Source organism: Penicillium antarcticum (genome assembly GCF_028974205.1).
Source record: "Penicillium antarcticum strain IBT 31339 chromosome Unknown utg000004l_segment0_segment0, whole genome shotgun sequence".
NCBI lineage: Eukaryota > Fungi > Ascomycota > Eurotiomycetes > Eurotiales > Aspergillaceae > Penicillium > Penicillium antarcticum.
The window spans coordinates 708,056-723,997 of record NW_026695302.1 but is presented as its reverse complement, the minus strand read 5'-3'; the positions used below and the strand labels follow the sequence as shown (position 1 = coordinate 723,997).

Genomic DNA, 15,942 nt, shown 5'->3' with positions numbered 1-15,942 from the left:
GAATGTAGTGGGCGCACAAACGGAGCTAACCGTTTATTTGCGTGGAAAATAAAAAAAAATCAAAGGCCACAACCCAAATGATTCAAATAGACAATCCCCGGAAAGAAAGGCAGAGAGCTCTAAGGTGGGCCAAGGGAGGGGTGTGGGAGAGAAAAGAATTTCGGGAAGAATCATTGACGGTGGGGACAAACCAGTCTGACTTCACTTCCTCCACAAGCTTGACTAACAGCTGTTGTAGGCAATTTTCTGTCTAATTTACTGATTTACCCAGGAAATCTACATCCCAGAATCAGGTAATAACATAAAGAAAATTGTGACACTTGTAATCGGTACACACAAAGATTCCGCTTGACAAACTCCGACATACATGCATGTATGTCCTTTCGCATCTTGACAATTGGGCTAAGTCACATTGGAAAATCAAAACTTGATGTGCAGAAGAGCACGCAGCCACTCGAACACAGCGAGGGTTTGGTCCTCAGATTTTCCCACAACGCCTTGAGCCGCCTCATCAAATTCGTCGGCCAGGGCACGCTTGACAGTGTGTTGGGCAAGCATCTGTTTGAGATGTTGAACATCACGCTCTGCAAGACGAGCAAGAATAGTTCCATCAATGTGTCTGCGGACTGCAAACTCTTCAGCTGGAGCGATGCGGCGTCTTCTGATTGACCAAGCTGGACAGATAGCTTTGTCCCTGAGGCACAAGTTAAGGAGAATCTGAAGAAGGCGCCTCTCATGCTCAGCAAGAATCAGAATTCGGTAGACTGACCCATTGAGGGCGAAGCCATAAACGGTAGTAGTGGTAGAAAGCAGCGATGGGGACTTGCTGCCCTGAACGAGTCTCAGCATTGAGACGGGGAGCTCAGCTGAGGGACTAGACTTCAAATTATCAAGTTCAAGATTATCGAAAACTCGGACTGAGCCGCCTCGAGTGCCAACGACAATCATATCCAACTTGTTTCCACATGCCTTGATCAATGCGTGCGACAAACCATCCCGGGCGATACCATCAGACCCAATCTCCAGAATGTCTCCATTGACAATTTCGTAGATCAAGGTAGAATTGCGAGACGTTGTTACGTAGATCAAGTTCCCGTGCACTGTCATTGCGATGGCTGGGGATGGAAGAACAGCCGAAATATCGCGACGCCATTTCACCTCAGAGTTACTCGCAACTACCGGGAAAAGGCTTTTTCCAGAGGCAACAATCAGGCTGTCACGGTATGCCGCCATTGCATAGACCGGCTTGTCCAACATTTGCGTGTATTTGTCGAAGCAGTTGATCTGGTTTCCATTAATGGGATCAGAGGAGGCATGGAAGAGCAACACCCGGCCTTGGCGGTCATTGAGATCATCAAGGATGGGCAGTGAAGTCCCAATTGCAATCAGATGATACTCATTGCCATGTTTTTCAGCTGTCCAGTCGAAAATGCAGGTTATCTTCTCTCCAGATGACGCGCTTGGTCTCCATGGCATCTTGCCTTCTGATATCGCCTCCCCATCACCATGCTCGACAGGGTTCTGGGAATCCGGGTCCACAAACTCAATGTATGACTTTGTTGCACGACCCAGAGGGCCCAATTGGAAACAAATCTCAGAAATGGTGTAGGAAACAACAAGACTGCGAAGGTGTCTCGAATAGGTCAGCTTGTTGGGAATTCCTGGGACATCAATGCGTCGTGGAACGGTTTTGATCTCATGGCCCAGAGAACAGACTAAAAGACTGTAATCGGCGTAGCAAAACAAGACCACACTTGTGAAGCCAGTATCCGGATCAATTTTCTCAACAAAACTAAAGCTGGAGAGGGTGACGGGGAAATATGCGGGCTAAAATGAGTGTTAGCGACGATCAAGGACGGAATGATGGGTTAACCATACACAGCTTTGATCGGTGATCCAGACACGAGAAAGGAAATAATCAGAGGGATTGCCGTCGGATGTGTATGAGATACGCCAGAGACCATCGCCGCATGTGAATAAGGCAAAAGAATTTAAAGCCTTGAGCGTGATTGAGGTCTTTCCAACATGCCTTGGTGTTTGTTGATCCATCTCTAGGGGACAAGAATTATTAGAAAACAAAGATGACTGTGGATAGAGAATGACTCACTTTGAAGGCCATAGCTGTTCACCTCTATGTCAAATGGCACAAGTATGCCACTGCGGAGACCGCAGAGAAGTAATGCACTGGACTCATGACCATTACCCATGCGAATAACAGCAAGGCTATCAATTGCTTTTGAAATGTCATCTTCAACATTGACCGAGATACTGACAATCGCGACTTCGCTGATGGACAAAGTGTCATTGTTGACATGGTAGACCAACACATTACCATCGCCAGTGCCCAGGAATATTAGCCCAGTTGTGCCCCAACTTTGGTACAAGGTTGAGATGGGCGCTTTTTCAAGAGAGGTTGCATTCATAGGATGCTCTAACGAAATCTCCTTACCCTCAACAATTTTGGCGAGATAAAGATAGAATCCCTTTGGGCTGGTGACAGTCATGATAACCAGAGAGTCTGTCTTATCGACTGTAGCTGTCGTAGCTACAAGAGAAGGATCATGCGGAATACTCCGACTCGAGCGAGGATCATCGGAGTTAAAAAAGTGTGTGGCCTTTGCTGTGACCTGAACGATGATTCCACTCCGCGTGGAGCCCGTTGCCAAGGTCAAGGTCTCCCCCGTGTCCAAGTCAGTGCCATCCTCGACGGCAGAAATTCCGTCTTCCACCTCGAAGGTAGTCCGAAGAAGAACCGAGGTCATTGGATCGGCAATCATGAGGTAAATCTCGCCCGTCATCTCCTTTGTCATTGCCCACATGTCACGAATGTTCGAAAATCGATCCAATGGGACATCAACGCCAATCTGAGCCTCGACTCCATACCGCAATTCAGTAATTGCACCATTGCCCGAGGAAGAAGAGGAACAGACAAAAAGCCGATCTTGATCTTGATCAGTTTTGAGGGGGTGTTGGGAGAATGAGGGCACAACCACGGCATCGGTGACGGGCGCCCAGTTGAGAAAACGCTGGACACATCTGGGATGGTCTCGTGCCTCTTGGACAAAAAGGCCACCATCGCCGTGGCTTCCAGCGGCGAGAATGAAATCACCACCTTCGTGGCCCATATCCAATACATCGAAGGCCGTGTCAACATCGCAGTGGAGCTGACCTAGAGAAGTTTGAGTCTCGAGTTCGCCCTCATTTCCAAACTCGAGGTAGTAGATCCAACCGTCCTCCCGACACAGGAAGATACCATCGTATCGTTGGCTGTAAAGCCAATTTCGGGAGGGTCTCGCCCAGCGGGTCCATAGCCCAATTTCAGAAGCATCGGTATCTGGAATGATGACTGGGTACCTCATGGGACGATTCAAGCTATGAGGTGTGTACATTGCCATGGAAGTTGTGGTTATCAGCAAGAATGAGGATTCTTTCGCCAAGGGGACGATCATGGTTGGAAGCGAGTCTTGCGGAGATAGAGAAATGGTTGTGATGTTGGGGAAAAGGCGCTCATCCATGCGGAGCTCATCCCATTCATAGAAAAGAGCCTGTGTGGTGGACTCTTTGTGGACAATCAGAAGGAGGATGATCTTTTTGTCGTCCATTGACTTCGGGAAAAGGAATTCCATGAACAGGATGTCGCCATTGATCTTGAAAAAGGATTCCTGTTTGCAGGTAATTAGAGTCTAGTCAGTTTGAAAGACAGATGCAGCATACCGATTGAATAGGTTGTAGCCCACCCCGAAGCATCTCGTATTGGATTTCGTTTGTCGAGTGTAACCACATCACTCCAAAGAAATTGCGTGATGCACTGACAGCGACTGCTCGTGACCTAGGGTTGTTAGTTCTCAGATATGGCTGAAGTCAGAGGAAAACACGAACTTTGGATCCACCGCGATATGTCGGCCATATTTTTCGGCAGTGTTGACATCGCGAGGGAGAGGCCGGTAGTGAATGATGAATGGGTCTTCTTTCTCTGGGTCGCAGTACACGAAGAGCAACTCGTTGGAGTCCAGAGCGAGAAAAAGAATTTGAGGGGCAAGGGTCTCGGCTTCCATGCTGCCAACCGACCGGCTTGCATGGATTCCCTGGTTTACCCAGGGTAGTTGAGTGCCGACATTAATGACTTTGGCTCCAAGAGGCGAGCCATTCAAGTCATTCTTCTCGAAGACATCTGCGAGATTGGCACCATCGAGGGCTTCCTTGACTTGAATACGCCGCTCACCCACGAAGACAACGTCGTTATGATCTTTGTTTCGAACACGTGCAGGAAGTATCCAATTGATGATAGGACTGGGGATGATGGGCTGGGTAAGAAGTCCTGTCATTTTGACTGGCTCTGCGCCGTCTACCTCAGCGCCGGTCATGTCGGACATGACGACTCAAAAAGTAAACGAACGGGCAAAGCGATTGCGGTCAAAAACGAGAACGCTGGGAATGGAGAGGAAGACAGGAGTATCAAGGAACGATAATCAGGGTATCAGATAATCAGAGAATCAGAAAGTGAAGGTAAAGTGGGAAGATGAAAAAGCAAGAGGTGGAAGACGAGGATATAGACGCGAGGCAGACGCGTCTATACGGGAAATATTAATGCGCGCACCTGCCTTGGAGGAATATTGGACCCAAGCTCTCGCCTTGAGGAAAGTGCGACTTGATATTGCCTCCCAATTGATATACTGGTATATCGACTGATATTCTTGAATTTTCCCATTCGATATTGGCAAATATGCACATATAATCGAAGGACCTAATTTCAACCCTCAATATCTCTGTTGTCCACAAACAAAAGTATTCCACACAAGCCCTGTTGATCTCTTTGTTAACACATGTAAGTCCTAAGCAATCATGCTCAACGTACAGCTTGGTTGGGGCCCTTCCAAAATATTGAAAAAGCTTGAGGAATCTGCTAGAGTTGCTTGTCACCTTTTTAATTGACATCCAGACAGATATAAGGCTTTCTTAGCCAGATTCACTGCCAACGCGGCAGCCCACAAGCTCCGTAGTGCCTGGGCGTTCACCGCAGAGAAATCAAAGAATCCGGGAGCCAGAAGCTGCAGCAAGAAGCACAGCAGTGTTTATGAGGTGCGATCAAGCTCCTAAGCTCCCAAGCGATTATATGCAAACCCTCAGCGCAGCGCAGGTGATGTTGTTGAAATCATGTCACGTTGCCGAGTGGTGCCTCAGGCCTCTGGCGGGACGGGACTGCACCGCCGCCTTCTGCATCTTCACTCCACATCTGGATGTATGCGCCTCGAAGATCAAAGCGAAAGCTTCTCTTGTATTTTCTTAGGTTGAAGCAATCTCCACAAGTTGCTGCATGATTGCTTCGCAAGGTGAAGATTTCAAGCTCGATCTATATCGACAATTTGTCGATAACTTGAGCATCATCACGAAAACGGAACCTCATCAACGCAGGCTTTTCATCTGGGAGCGCAAAAAAAGCACCGGGTCGGTCGCTTGCTTCGTATGCATGCTGGCTGTCATTTTTCCCGGTGAAGCAAGATCTCAAGACCCGGGATTGCAGCCCCCTTAAAGCCAACAAGGATGGAGCAATCTGAGATGGAGCTCAAAGATGCGAGTTATACCGCATCCTTGAAAGGTGTGAACTCTGAGGGATCAAGTGAGACTGATGTGTTGACGTCGTCCTTCAAATCGCAAAGAATCACGAGTGCCAAAACAGAGAAGGCGGAAGCTATTAGGCAAGCTTGCAGTTCGCGCGATCTAGAAGCATTGGTGTCATTGGCAACCTCAGAAGGCGGGCTGATGGAAGACGGATTGCGGCAGATAGCGTGTGAGTCGACCGAATAAAGAACCCACGCAAGATTTTGACCGACAAAACAGGGCCTATTCTTTTGCGATGCGATGAGAAGTCACGGTATGGCGAACCTGTTCCAAGCGATGAGCTCCCGAGGCACGTCGATGAAGATCAGGTTGAACTTGACGTGAACCGTTCATTCGTTTATTACCCAAAATGTTCGTATCGATCTATATGAAAATGTTACGAACGTTACGAGGATGATGAAAGTTACGAACATTACAGCTGACTCGATCCATAGCACCGGAAGAAGAACTCTTAAGCAAGAAAAAACAACTTTCCAAACTTATCACGCAGGTCCTTAGGAACCACCCCATGCTATGCTATTTCCAAGGATATCATGACATAGTCCAAGTCCTTCTTCTGGTATTGGGCGAGAAAATGGCCGTGTCAGCTGTGGCACAAATATCTCTCTTTCGCATAAGAGACTACATGCTCCCATCACTCTCGCCCGCAGTGAAACATCTTCACTTGATCCCTGCCATCATCGAAACAACAGACCCCGAATTACGGCGACACCTTGGCAACATCCAACCCTTCTTTGCCCTCGCAGCAACCCTTACCCTCTACGCCCATGATATCCAAGAATACAGCAATATCGCTCGACTTTTCGACTTTCTTCTGGCCCATGAGCCTGTCGTTGCAATCTATCTTTTTGCGGCAATGATCCTATCGAGGAAGAAAGAGCTGCTCGAAATCCCCGAAAATGAGCCTGAAATGCTGCACTTCACACTTTCAAAGCTTCCAAATCCCCTTGATTTGGATGGTCATATCCTGAACGCGACAAAGCTCTTCAAAGACCACCCACCAGAATCCCTGCCGCTTGGTGCTTGGAAACGTATTCCTTGGTGCAGTGTGCTCAAGACTTCCCGAGACCCATATCAAGCCTATGCAGTAGATGATGCAGTATATCTGTTTGATCAACAAACTCGACAGCTTCGCTACGAGGAGCGCAAGAAACAAGCTCTCGACTTTATGTGGAGCCATCGTCGCTCTGTCGGCTCTGTGGCATTGACTATCCTCGTTGGAGCGGCGTCTATTTATCTTCGAAAGAAGGGGTTGGACAATGCCATCTTGTCTTATGCTGGCCGAGTTCAAAAGTTACTTCAGAGGTGGATCTCTTCTCTTCCATGAACCCGTGTCATATAGACTTGGAGTTTACCGCGTGTATGATTATAGAAAAACAAGCCACCCAACAAGCAACAATACAATTTAATTCCGTTAATTAATACATCCCATATATCCTATCAATAACGTCAATTAATCAACTTGACATTCAGTAGAGGTAACTGATGTTGTAAAGAAACGGCTAAGTACCCGCACTTGTGGCTGAGCCCGTGGCTTTATCTGCGGAAGCTGATGTGTACACTCAACACCTCCCTTCCAACAGCTCCCCTCAAACCCAACCACAATGGCGAACAGAGGATACGACGTCGTAGTCGACGTTGACGCCGAGGTAAGCACAAACCAAGCCAATATAACAAATATACAATCTAACTCTCCAACAGGGCGACCTCGGCCACACCGACCTGCAAGAGGACCTTGAATTCCACCCCTCCAGTGAGTCCAGCACAATCTCAGAGGCTCCAAATGAAACACCTTTCTAACCTGACCCACCCCTCATTCAGACTTTGAAAGCGACCAAAGAACTGCCAAAGCTCAAAGCGACAACACCCCGTTCCTGGGCGGCGGCAGCTCATCGCGCGGCCGGGACCGGTCCCCTGGCGGCACGCCAACCAAGCACAGCTGGTGGTCGATGCACTACTATGAGCAATTCTTCGACGTTGACACGAACGAAGTCTTCCGACGCTGCGTGGCAGCCCTGTACCCGCGCACCAATTTCCTCGACGTACTTGAGGGCAACGCAGACTTGTACGGACCGATCTGGATCGCAACCACCGTGGTGGTGATTTTGTTCTTGACGGGTACGATCTCGCAATGGCTGTCGAATAATGATGACAAGCATTTCGAGTATGACTTTACGCTTTTGTCTGGTGCTGCTGGGTTGATCTATGGGTACACTGGTATCTTGCCCATTGCGCTTTGGGGTGCGTTGCGCTGGTTTGGGAGTTCCACTGCTGATCTTGTTGAATGCTGGGCTCTTTATGGGTATTCTAACCTTGTTTGGATTGGTGTTGCGCTTGTTAGCTGGAGTCCGCTGACTGCGCTTAACTGGGCGCTTGTTGGGGTTGGTTTTGCTTGGACTGTTTTCTTCTTGTTGAGGAATCTTTACCCTGTGCTTAATGCTACCGATGCGAAAGCTAGCAAGATTCTTTTGATCTTGGTTGTTGTTTTGCATGCTGGTTTGGCTATTGCTATCAAGGTGCTTTTCTTTGCGTGAGTTCATTCTGGTTCCCCTTTACTACTTTACTGGACAGCTATTGACCGATCTACTAGACATGGAAGCCCTGTCTCTAAGAAGCACAAGGAGCCAGCTGCTGATGACAAAACTGACACTAAGCGGGGAATGATGTTCATGGCATAGTGGGGGAACGGGTCTGGAATACTGGTCATTCCATCTACGGTCTTGCTCAGGCAGCAGGGTTACTCTAGAATTCTAGGCATGTTTCACGTTGAGAGCATGCAATGTATTGTACCCGTGTATTTATCGATTGCAATGAGTGACAATTCGATATTTTTTGAAATTTTACACATTTCATTTCATGGAGTGCACTTTTGGTCGTCGAGAGGAGCCAACTAAGAACAGTATGACTGAGGCTGCATTGATTGTTTCATCATATCTAACGCCATTTGTAAACCTCTCCAGGTAGCAGCCCAGCCAATCCCCTGCACTGGAACAGCACACCGAGCACAACACCGAGGAGCGAGTCGCTTATTTGAGCTTCTTCTTGGGGCGGAGCTGGTTGGTGTGACCGCACTTCTTCTTACGGCAGTTGGTGGCACGGGGAGGGAGACGAGCCTAGGTAATGTTAGTATCTATATTGACGAAGGTTGGCGCATATCCTAGAGTGATCCAAGAGTGTCGAATGCGCACGAATGAGGCGGAAGAGGTAACGTACGTAGCACTTGCGGCAGATGGCCTTCTCGCAGTTGTACTTGGAGGCGAGGGCCTTGAGGGAAGGCTCAATGATACCACCACGGAGACGGAGGACCAAGTGAAGGGTGGACTCCTATAGAAGGGGAGTCGCATGTTAGCCACTATTCCAGCGCATTTGCAGACCATAACGTGAAGCAACTTGGGTTCCTCCTCCTTGTATTCCGATGGGAGTAGTAGTTGTGCGTCGACTTGTGACAAAGAGATCCGATCCAACCCGAGAATACCCAAGTCCCCACTTCTGGTCGAAATCACAAAGATGGAAGGCGATCGCATACCTTCTGGATGTTGTAGTCGCTCAGGGTGCGGCCATCCTCGAGCTGCTTGCCAGCGAAGATCAGGCGCTGCTGGTCAGGGGGGATGCCCTCCTTGTCCTGGATCTTGGTCTTGACGTTGTCGATGGTGTCGCTCGACTCGACGTCGAGGGTAATGGTCTTACCCGTCAGGGTCTTGACGAAACTATATCCAGACGTATTAGTCCATGTCCAAATTTCCTTCTCGTGGGATCGCGTCGGTCGGGAGTAGTTCGGCGGTTGGTGATGACATATATGGATTCAAAATGACCTACATCTGCACTGGAAAGGCGCGGAAAAAGACGATGTTAGCATGGTGAATCCATAGCAATGCATATATGCTGTTCAACGGGTTCAAGGCACGTACTGGTTGCGAGTTTTCGTTGGTGTCGGCTGTCGGTCGCTGTGTTCCAGGCGGAGCAGTCGATTGTCAATTTGAGGATTTCGCTCGCTTAGCAAAGGTGGACCGATTGGGGTTGCCCTAAGCCCTAACTGCTTCCGATTTCGTCATTGATCACGTGAACCCCGGGCTCGGGTCGATCTGCGTCCAATCAGGTGATGATTGTGTACTTCCAAGTTTATGTTCTACATTACGCCTGTTTCACAATGAATAATTGTTCAATGATTCATATTTTTGAAAGGAGCTTTGCCGAAGTAATATGCTGAGATAAGCAAGACATGGATAAGTTAATCGAGCTACAAAGGAAACGCTAAATACAATATCCCCAACGCCACGCCTGTGATACATCAGAACCCTTCATCAACATCCATTGCATATAGCTGCTCGTCCAATTTACTGATTGAGTCATCGCTCTCATCCGATTCATAGTGTGGCGCCCCATTCTCATCACCACTTTCATCAAACTCAATCCCCTCTCTAGTGTAGTACTCCCGGCGCTCTTGGTCCTCCTGTAGTTTTGCGATCCTATGTTCAACAAGCGATACAGTGCGGATGAGGGTTTTCAATGGGACGGCAGCAAGCCTGGCAGCGACCTCGTAAAAAGCCCGAGCGGAATCATTGAGCTGGGATTCCCATCGGTATCGACAATACCACTGGCCGGGACGTTTGGCTCCTTGATCTTCCTCAGGGATAACCCGTCTGGCTCTCATATCTTGCATGACTGTCTGTAGTAAAGTGTCAAGCTTTGAGGTTATTGAACCAGGTTCAGTGGCTGAAGTTGGTTCCGAAGCGGCGGCTGGAGCTGGCTGAACGTCTGGTTCTGCTCGACAGATAGGGAATAGTTCCGCGATACGGTCCGGGGCTTTGGATGTATCCAGCCAGCTGCTTTCGTACCAGTCCATGTAATTGTCCAATTGGGTGGAAGTCATGTCCATCACATCTTTGTCGGTGACCTGGAGAGCGGTTTTTTTTCCAATCTGGTTGCCAAATCGTGCATCGTGGTCGTAATGTTTCTGAGCGCGTGCCCACAGAGGCCAGTCCATGGTCTGTGCTGCGGGCTCCTTATTGGTCGTGGGGTATCTTTTCAAATCATCAAATGGGAATAGGAGCTTTGTTGCAATGACAATGAGTACAATAATTTGCAGATCGGGGAAATTAATTGGCCTTTTTCGGGCATATTTCGAGCTTGGTATGGGATAGGTGTATGTGAAGCCAAGAAGGTCTTGCAAGGTTTTAGTTGCTTCATATACCTCGACTAGGAATCGTTAGCTAGAGAGACATTGATCAAGATTAAGGGGTGGGTTTCGTACTTGGCAAGGCCAATCTTTTGATCAGCCGGCAAAGAATCATTGGCGTATTTAGAGCAGGAAGCGCCATTCCAAATCGGCGTTGGTAAAACACCGCTGTCTCCAGGACACTATGATGGAACCGTTCTGGCGTAGGGAGTTTCTTAAACAAGGTTAGTTGACACGAGCATATCCATTAAAGACATGTTGACTTACCGTGACCTCAAGAATCCCAGTCAATTCTGGCGGAAGTCTCTCCTTCATTTCTCGAGGGACGGTAGCCAGAACTCGCGCAAAGGGAACATCCTGGTGCATGATCATCCTAGAACTGGTCAGCACATATCTCTTGAAAGAACATGCTTGAAAGTAGATAGAATTACATACTCGTGGAAGTCACTGACGCAGATAGGAAGTCTCATCAAGAATGCAGCTAGGTAGCATGTCGCAAGGGAATCAATTAGACGAGGCCACTCGAGATATCTCGAATCAGGCTTATATCCGATTTCTCCAGAGCCATCTTTTTCTCCAGGCTGGGAACTGAACCCTTCGTTTTCAGTATCATCGTCGTCTTCAGTATCAGTGATCTTCAATGTGAAGTCCTGGAGTCGAAGAGCCCACAGATCACGAACAACAACCTATATAATGAGCTTTGATGCATGTCAAAAGGGTGGCGGTTATACATACCTCGAGTTCCTCTGGGAAACCCTGTCCATGAACTAAGGCATGACATTGCTTCCAAAGAATAAGTTGATAACATTGCAAGAAAAGCGTGTACGCCGCACGTCCACGAAGTGCTTTCTCAAAGTCAGCGATGAACATCTCGCACGATATGACTGTTACATACTCTTGCTAGTCTTCTCCTTAACTTCTTTCTTCACGCGATTCAATCTGCCTAAATTTCCGAAATCATCTGCATCATCTGCAACTTGAACACCCTAGTCTTGTCCGTCAGTTGAATTCTCCTTCTACCGCCTGATATCTGGCGCGTTAGTATGGGATTAGGACGTCATACCGCTTGCAAGTGACCGCGCCGACAATACCAAAGACCATTGTCGAGATAGTATCGCCTGTCACGGCATCCCTCTTGACCGCAGACCCCTCGGGTAACGTATTCCATCAAGGGAGTTGTTCATGTCTTGACGGAAAAGGGTATATCGAGGCGGAACTTTTTTCTGCCCTCCAGGTGACCGCCGATTCTGACGCTCCACTTTGCAAAGATTTGGAGATCGTAATCCACTAGTTGTTATTGGTTTTGGTTGGTTTAAAGTGGTTTAGATTACTTTGTTTAAGCGGTTTAAGCGATTTAGTACGTGCATTCATATCATAAGGTTAAATTGATCTAGGTCTTTGGGCAGAATTTTACATCTCATATAATGTCAAGCAAGAGTATTTATTCGTCACACTATCATGAGATGCTGAGACTCAGAACTGTTCGGAGAACACAAATCATGCCAACCAAAGCAATTCTCGGTCCAGCCCAAATCCAAGGTTACGTGATGGATAGACCTTGAAGCAACGGCGATATCGTCCAAGGAACCGTATCCTTCCGTTGAACCATAAAAGATGAAATTTTGGGGGGTTTTTAGCCCTTTTGGAACATAAAGGTTGGCATAACAAGTCAGAAGTCCAGGTTAGGTTATTTAACCGGACTTGGGGGCCTCCTTGCACTCCATAGCGGCCTCCTCACCCATGGCGGTCAGGACAACGATGTCTATAATCGATCAGTAATAATCTTTAGCAATTGAGAAAGTATGACTTACTGCACTCCTTCTCCTCGACGGTGAACATCTGGTTGATCTTCTCGCCAACCTCGTTGTCGGGAACCTTGACATCGTCCTTGGTGTCACCGTTATCGGTCATGAGGGACATGAAGCCATCCTCGGTGATGTCGAGCTAGGATTTGTTAGTCTGTAATTTTCATTTCAACAAGGATTTGGGACACTTACGAGCTGGTACTCGCGGCGGGTGACGTTGGGGACATCCATGTTGTGGGTGGAGGGAGAGAGATCCTCAAGCTTCTTGCCGGTGAAGATGTCAGTGGCGACAAGGTGAACCTTGGCGTGACCGTGCTTGCCAGTCTTGGAGGTGGACATGTCAATGATCTTGCAGGGACGGTTCTTGATCACAACGTGGCCGTTCTTGCGCAGAGCAGAACACTGCATGGGGAAGGTGAGCGAGGCTCCGGCATCAGCCGACTCGAAGGTGACATCGTGCTATAGCAGATCATGTTAGTCTTCAAATTTCAAAATCTTCCAAATTGGGCGGGGTGATGAGCCCAGGGTAGTCTCGTGCGAAGAGAGGGGGAGCCGCATGCGGGGCTTGACGAAAAACAGCGCAAGGCAAGAACATCGGTAGACAAGAAATAACGTACCTCCTCGGCAGACATGGTGAATGAGTTGTAAGGGAGGTAGGAAGGATAGAAAGGATTAGGATGGGGAGGGGAAGGAAAAAGAGGAGATCGGGAGAGAATTTTTGGATTTTGCCTGTTGTGGCGGAGACGAGGGGGTTGCGACGCTAGTACGGATAGGGCTTAGCGTGGTCTTTGGATATCCAACACGTACGGACTACTCTGTAGTGACCATGTACTTACTCGCACTTATTTGCTTCACTCACTCCTTGTTTCTGCTGCTTTCTCATGTGGTGATCTTGCACCATGTGGCGTGACCGCATTTCAGGCCAGTCTACGCCCAACAACCGCAACCTCTCTCCTTTACCGCGACGATCCTCCTCACAGCTTGTTCCAGGCCCCTATAGCCGGCCGGGCATTACCTCCAAGACATCCTCTACCTCCCTCCTCGTGACCCCGAGTGACTCCACTACTTCCCTCCAAGGGACTGCACGCACAGCCAATGGGTTTCCATTGAAGCAGACAAGCATTCAGCGACCGCGACCTGCCAATGTTCCCGATCCGCTGGAAGTGTTGAATAGCATCATTGGAAAGGAAAACCAACCGGAAACGAATGGATCACAGACATTGGAGCTAGAGAAGCCTGCACAGCTAGTGGAAATTATTCAATTCGACGGACTCAGCCTTGAAGACTTTCTGACAAAGGAAGACCCCCCCAGAAATCAGTCTCGGGATAGCGATGTCAATGCACAAACTGTTCAGCAATTTGAGCAAGAGCGAGACAAGTTCTCTGAATTACATACTTCGATCACTGGTTGCGACGAGGTTTCCAAGTCAGTCGAGCTCTATCTGAATGACTTCCAAACCGAGCTGGGTGCGGTATCCGCAGAGATCGAGACGTTGCAATCCCGGTCAACACAGCTTAATGCAATGCTGGAGAACAGGCGAAATGTGGAACGGCTTCTAGGTCCTGCAGTGGAAGAGATCAGCATTTCTCCTAAAGCCGTGCGGACAATCGCCGAGGGCCCGATTGATGAGAATTGGGTGCGCGCTCTGAACGAGATTGATACCCGAACAACGAACATTGAAGCCAAGGCAGCTTCCGCCAATGGCTTCAAGGCAATTGAAGATGTGCGGCCACTATTGACCGATGTCAAAAACAAGGTAAGTCTTTTTACGCGCAAACAAAAGAACATATATTGACTTGCATAAAGGCGGTCGAGAGAATCAGAGATTACTTGGTTCAGCATATCCGAGCAATGCGATCTCCTAATATCAACTCTCAAATCATTCAACAACAACGATTGGTCAAGTTCAAAGACCTCTACAGTTATCTCTCAAAGGCCCACCCGAAGCTGGCAGGAGAAATCTCACAGGCGTATATCAATACGATGCGCTGGTACTACACATCCCATTTCACACGCTACCTCCAAGCGCTCGAAAAGGTCAAGGTGTATCCTCCTGATCGCAATGAGGTGCTCGGAGGAGATCCTTCTTCACATAGAACAGGTTGGTGCTTTATCCATAGTGTGCCAATTACATACTAATCATTCCAGGAAACATTCTACCTGGTGGCCGAGCTGGCTCTGCCGCACATGATCCTTTCTCTCTAGGGAGACGGGTTGACATCCTTCGAACTGGCAATCTACAAGCTCTAACCTCATATCTAGCCGAAGAAGACAACTCCTACCATGGCATCGAAGTGCCTTTCCGAAACTTCAACCTGGCCTTGGTAGACAACGTGTGTGCCGAATATTCTTTCCTGACGGAGTTCTTCTCTGCCAAAAGCTTTCATGAAATCTCTCGCAATGCGGTGGAGATCTTCCAGCAGGTCTTTACTCTGGGCCAGAGCCTCACCAAGAGGCTGATTGAACAGACCACTGATTCTCTGGGTGTCTTAATGTGTGTTCGTCTGAACCAGCATTCCGCATTCGAGCTCCAGCGCCGCAAAGTACCAGTCGCCGACTCATATGTGAATGGAATCAACATGCAGCTCTGGCCACGCTTCCAGGTGATTATGGACCACCACGGCGAATCACTCAAACGTGTTGCGTCCAACACAGGACGCAGTGCTGTTTCTGCTCTTTCAATTGCAGGCGGAGATGACCTCAAGCAATCCTCGGCACCGCACTTCTTAGCCCAACGATTCGGCCAGCTTCTCCATGGGATCCTTGTCCTTAGCAGCGATGCCGGAGATGATGAGCCTGTCTCCAATAGTCTTGCTCGCTTGACTGCTGAGTTTGACACACTCTTGGCGAAACTCAGTCGCAACGGCACAGACGCCAAGACACGAGAGCGCTTCCTCTTCAACAATTATTCATTGATTTTAACCATCATAAGTGTATGTTGCGTGTTTTTTCGTATAGACCAGTATATGCTGACCAGAACTAGGATACCCAAGGCAAATTAGCAACTGAACAGAAGCAGGTGAGTGTCCCATTTGTGTCTACTGAGGAATGGTCTACTAACTCGACCAGCATTTGGACGAGATGCTTAAGAACAACAGCAAGCGGTAGACATATTGGATAGATGTACCTCCCATCTTCACACTTTTTAGATATATCCCGTGAATATAACATTAATACAAATTAGCATATCCACTATAGCCAATATAGCCAATATAGCCAATATAGCCAATATAGCAGTATAGCCAACATAGCCCAAGTAAGCAAATGTCAACAAAATAGACTTATCTTATCAAAGTGGAGTTGAGCACCATCTGCCCGCGGGATCGCGTCATCCAAGCTCT

The 15,942-nt window shown here is 48.3% G+C and overlaps 6 protein-coding genes across 6 annotated transcripts; 3 read left to right on the top strand and 3 right to left on the bottom strand.

Moving 5' to 3' along the window:
* Window positions 1–420: 420 nt before the first annotated feature.
* On the bottom strand, window positions 421–4,373 carry thtA (the record flags this gene model as incomplete). The annotated part of the gene is made up of 5 exons (XM_058462306.1): window positions 421–1,827; window positions 1,879–2,051; window positions 2,108–3,662; window positions 3,715–3,829; window positions 3,880–4,373. 5 exons carry the CDS (start codon window positions 4,371–4,373, stop codon window positions 421–423), a joined length of 3,744 nt encoding a protein of 1,247 aa, XP_058320931.1.
* Window positions 4,374–5,541: 1,168 nt separating this feature from the next.
* On the top strand, window positions 5,542–6,946 carry N7508_004239 (TBC domain-containing protein; the record flags this gene model as incomplete). The annotated part of the gene is made up of 3 exons (XM_058462305.1): window positions 5,542–5,788; window positions 5,839–5,970; window positions 6,054–6,946. The coding sequence occupies 3 exons, from the start codon at window positions 5,542–5,544 to the stop codon at window positions 6,944–6,946; spliced, it is 1,272 nt and encodes a 423-aa protein (XP_058320930.1).
* Window positions 6,947–7,223: 277 nt separating this feature from the next.
* N7508_004238 (Yip1 family protein) lies at window positions 7,224–8,297 on the top strand (the record flags this gene model as incomplete). The annotated part of the gene is made up of 4 exons (XM_058462304.1): window positions 7,224–7,268; window positions 7,321–7,372; window positions 7,441–8,149; window positions 8,210–8,297. The coding sequence occupies 4 exons, from the start codon at window positions 7,224–7,226 to the stop codon at window positions 8,295–8,297; spliced, it is 894 nt and encodes a 297-aa protein (XP_058320929.1).
* Window positions 8,298–8,645: 348 nt separating this feature from the next.
* Window positions 8,646–11,896, bottom strand: N7508_004237 (ubiquitin-60S ribosomal protein L40; the record flags this gene model as incomplete). Its single annotated transcript, XM_058462303.1, has 10 exons — window positions 8,646–8,732; window positions 8,833–8,943; window positions 9,146–9,326; window positions 9,915–10,815; window positions 10,871–11,009; window positions 11,063–11,168; window positions 11,231–11,481; window positions 11,531–11,640; window positions 11,691–11,781; window positions 11,852–11,896. The coding sequence occupies 10 exons, from the start codon at window positions 11,894–11,896 to the stop codon at window positions 8,646–8,648; spliced, it is 2,022 nt and encodes a 673-aa protein (XP_058320928.1).
* Window positions 11,897–12,486: 590 nt separating this feature from the next.
* N7508_004236 (Eukaryotic translation initiation factor eIF-5A) lies at window positions 12,487–13,232 on the bottom strand (the record flags this gene model as incomplete). The annotated part of the gene is made up of 4 exons (XM_058462302.1): window positions 12,487–12,557; window positions 12,607–12,739; window positions 12,793–13,059; window positions 13,218–13,232. The coding sequence occupies 4 exons, from the start codon at window positions 13,230–13,232 to the stop codon at window positions 12,487–12,489; spliced, it is 486 nt and encodes a 161-aa protein (XP_058320927.1).
* A 267-nt stretch (window positions 13,233–13,499) lies between these two features.
* Window positions 13,500–15,709, top strand: N7508_004235 (putative GARP complex subunit (Sac2); the record flags this gene model as incomplete). The annotated part of the gene is made up of 5 exons (XM_058462301.1): window positions 13,500–14,357; window positions 14,441–14,702; window positions 14,750–15,534; window positions 15,585–15,620; window positions 15,671–15,709. The coding sequence occupies 5 exons, from the start codon at window positions 13,500–13,502 to the stop codon at window positions 15,707–15,709; spliced, it is 1,980 nt and encodes a 659-aa protein (XP_058320926.1).
* Window positions 15,710–15,942: the final 233 nt, after the last annotated feature.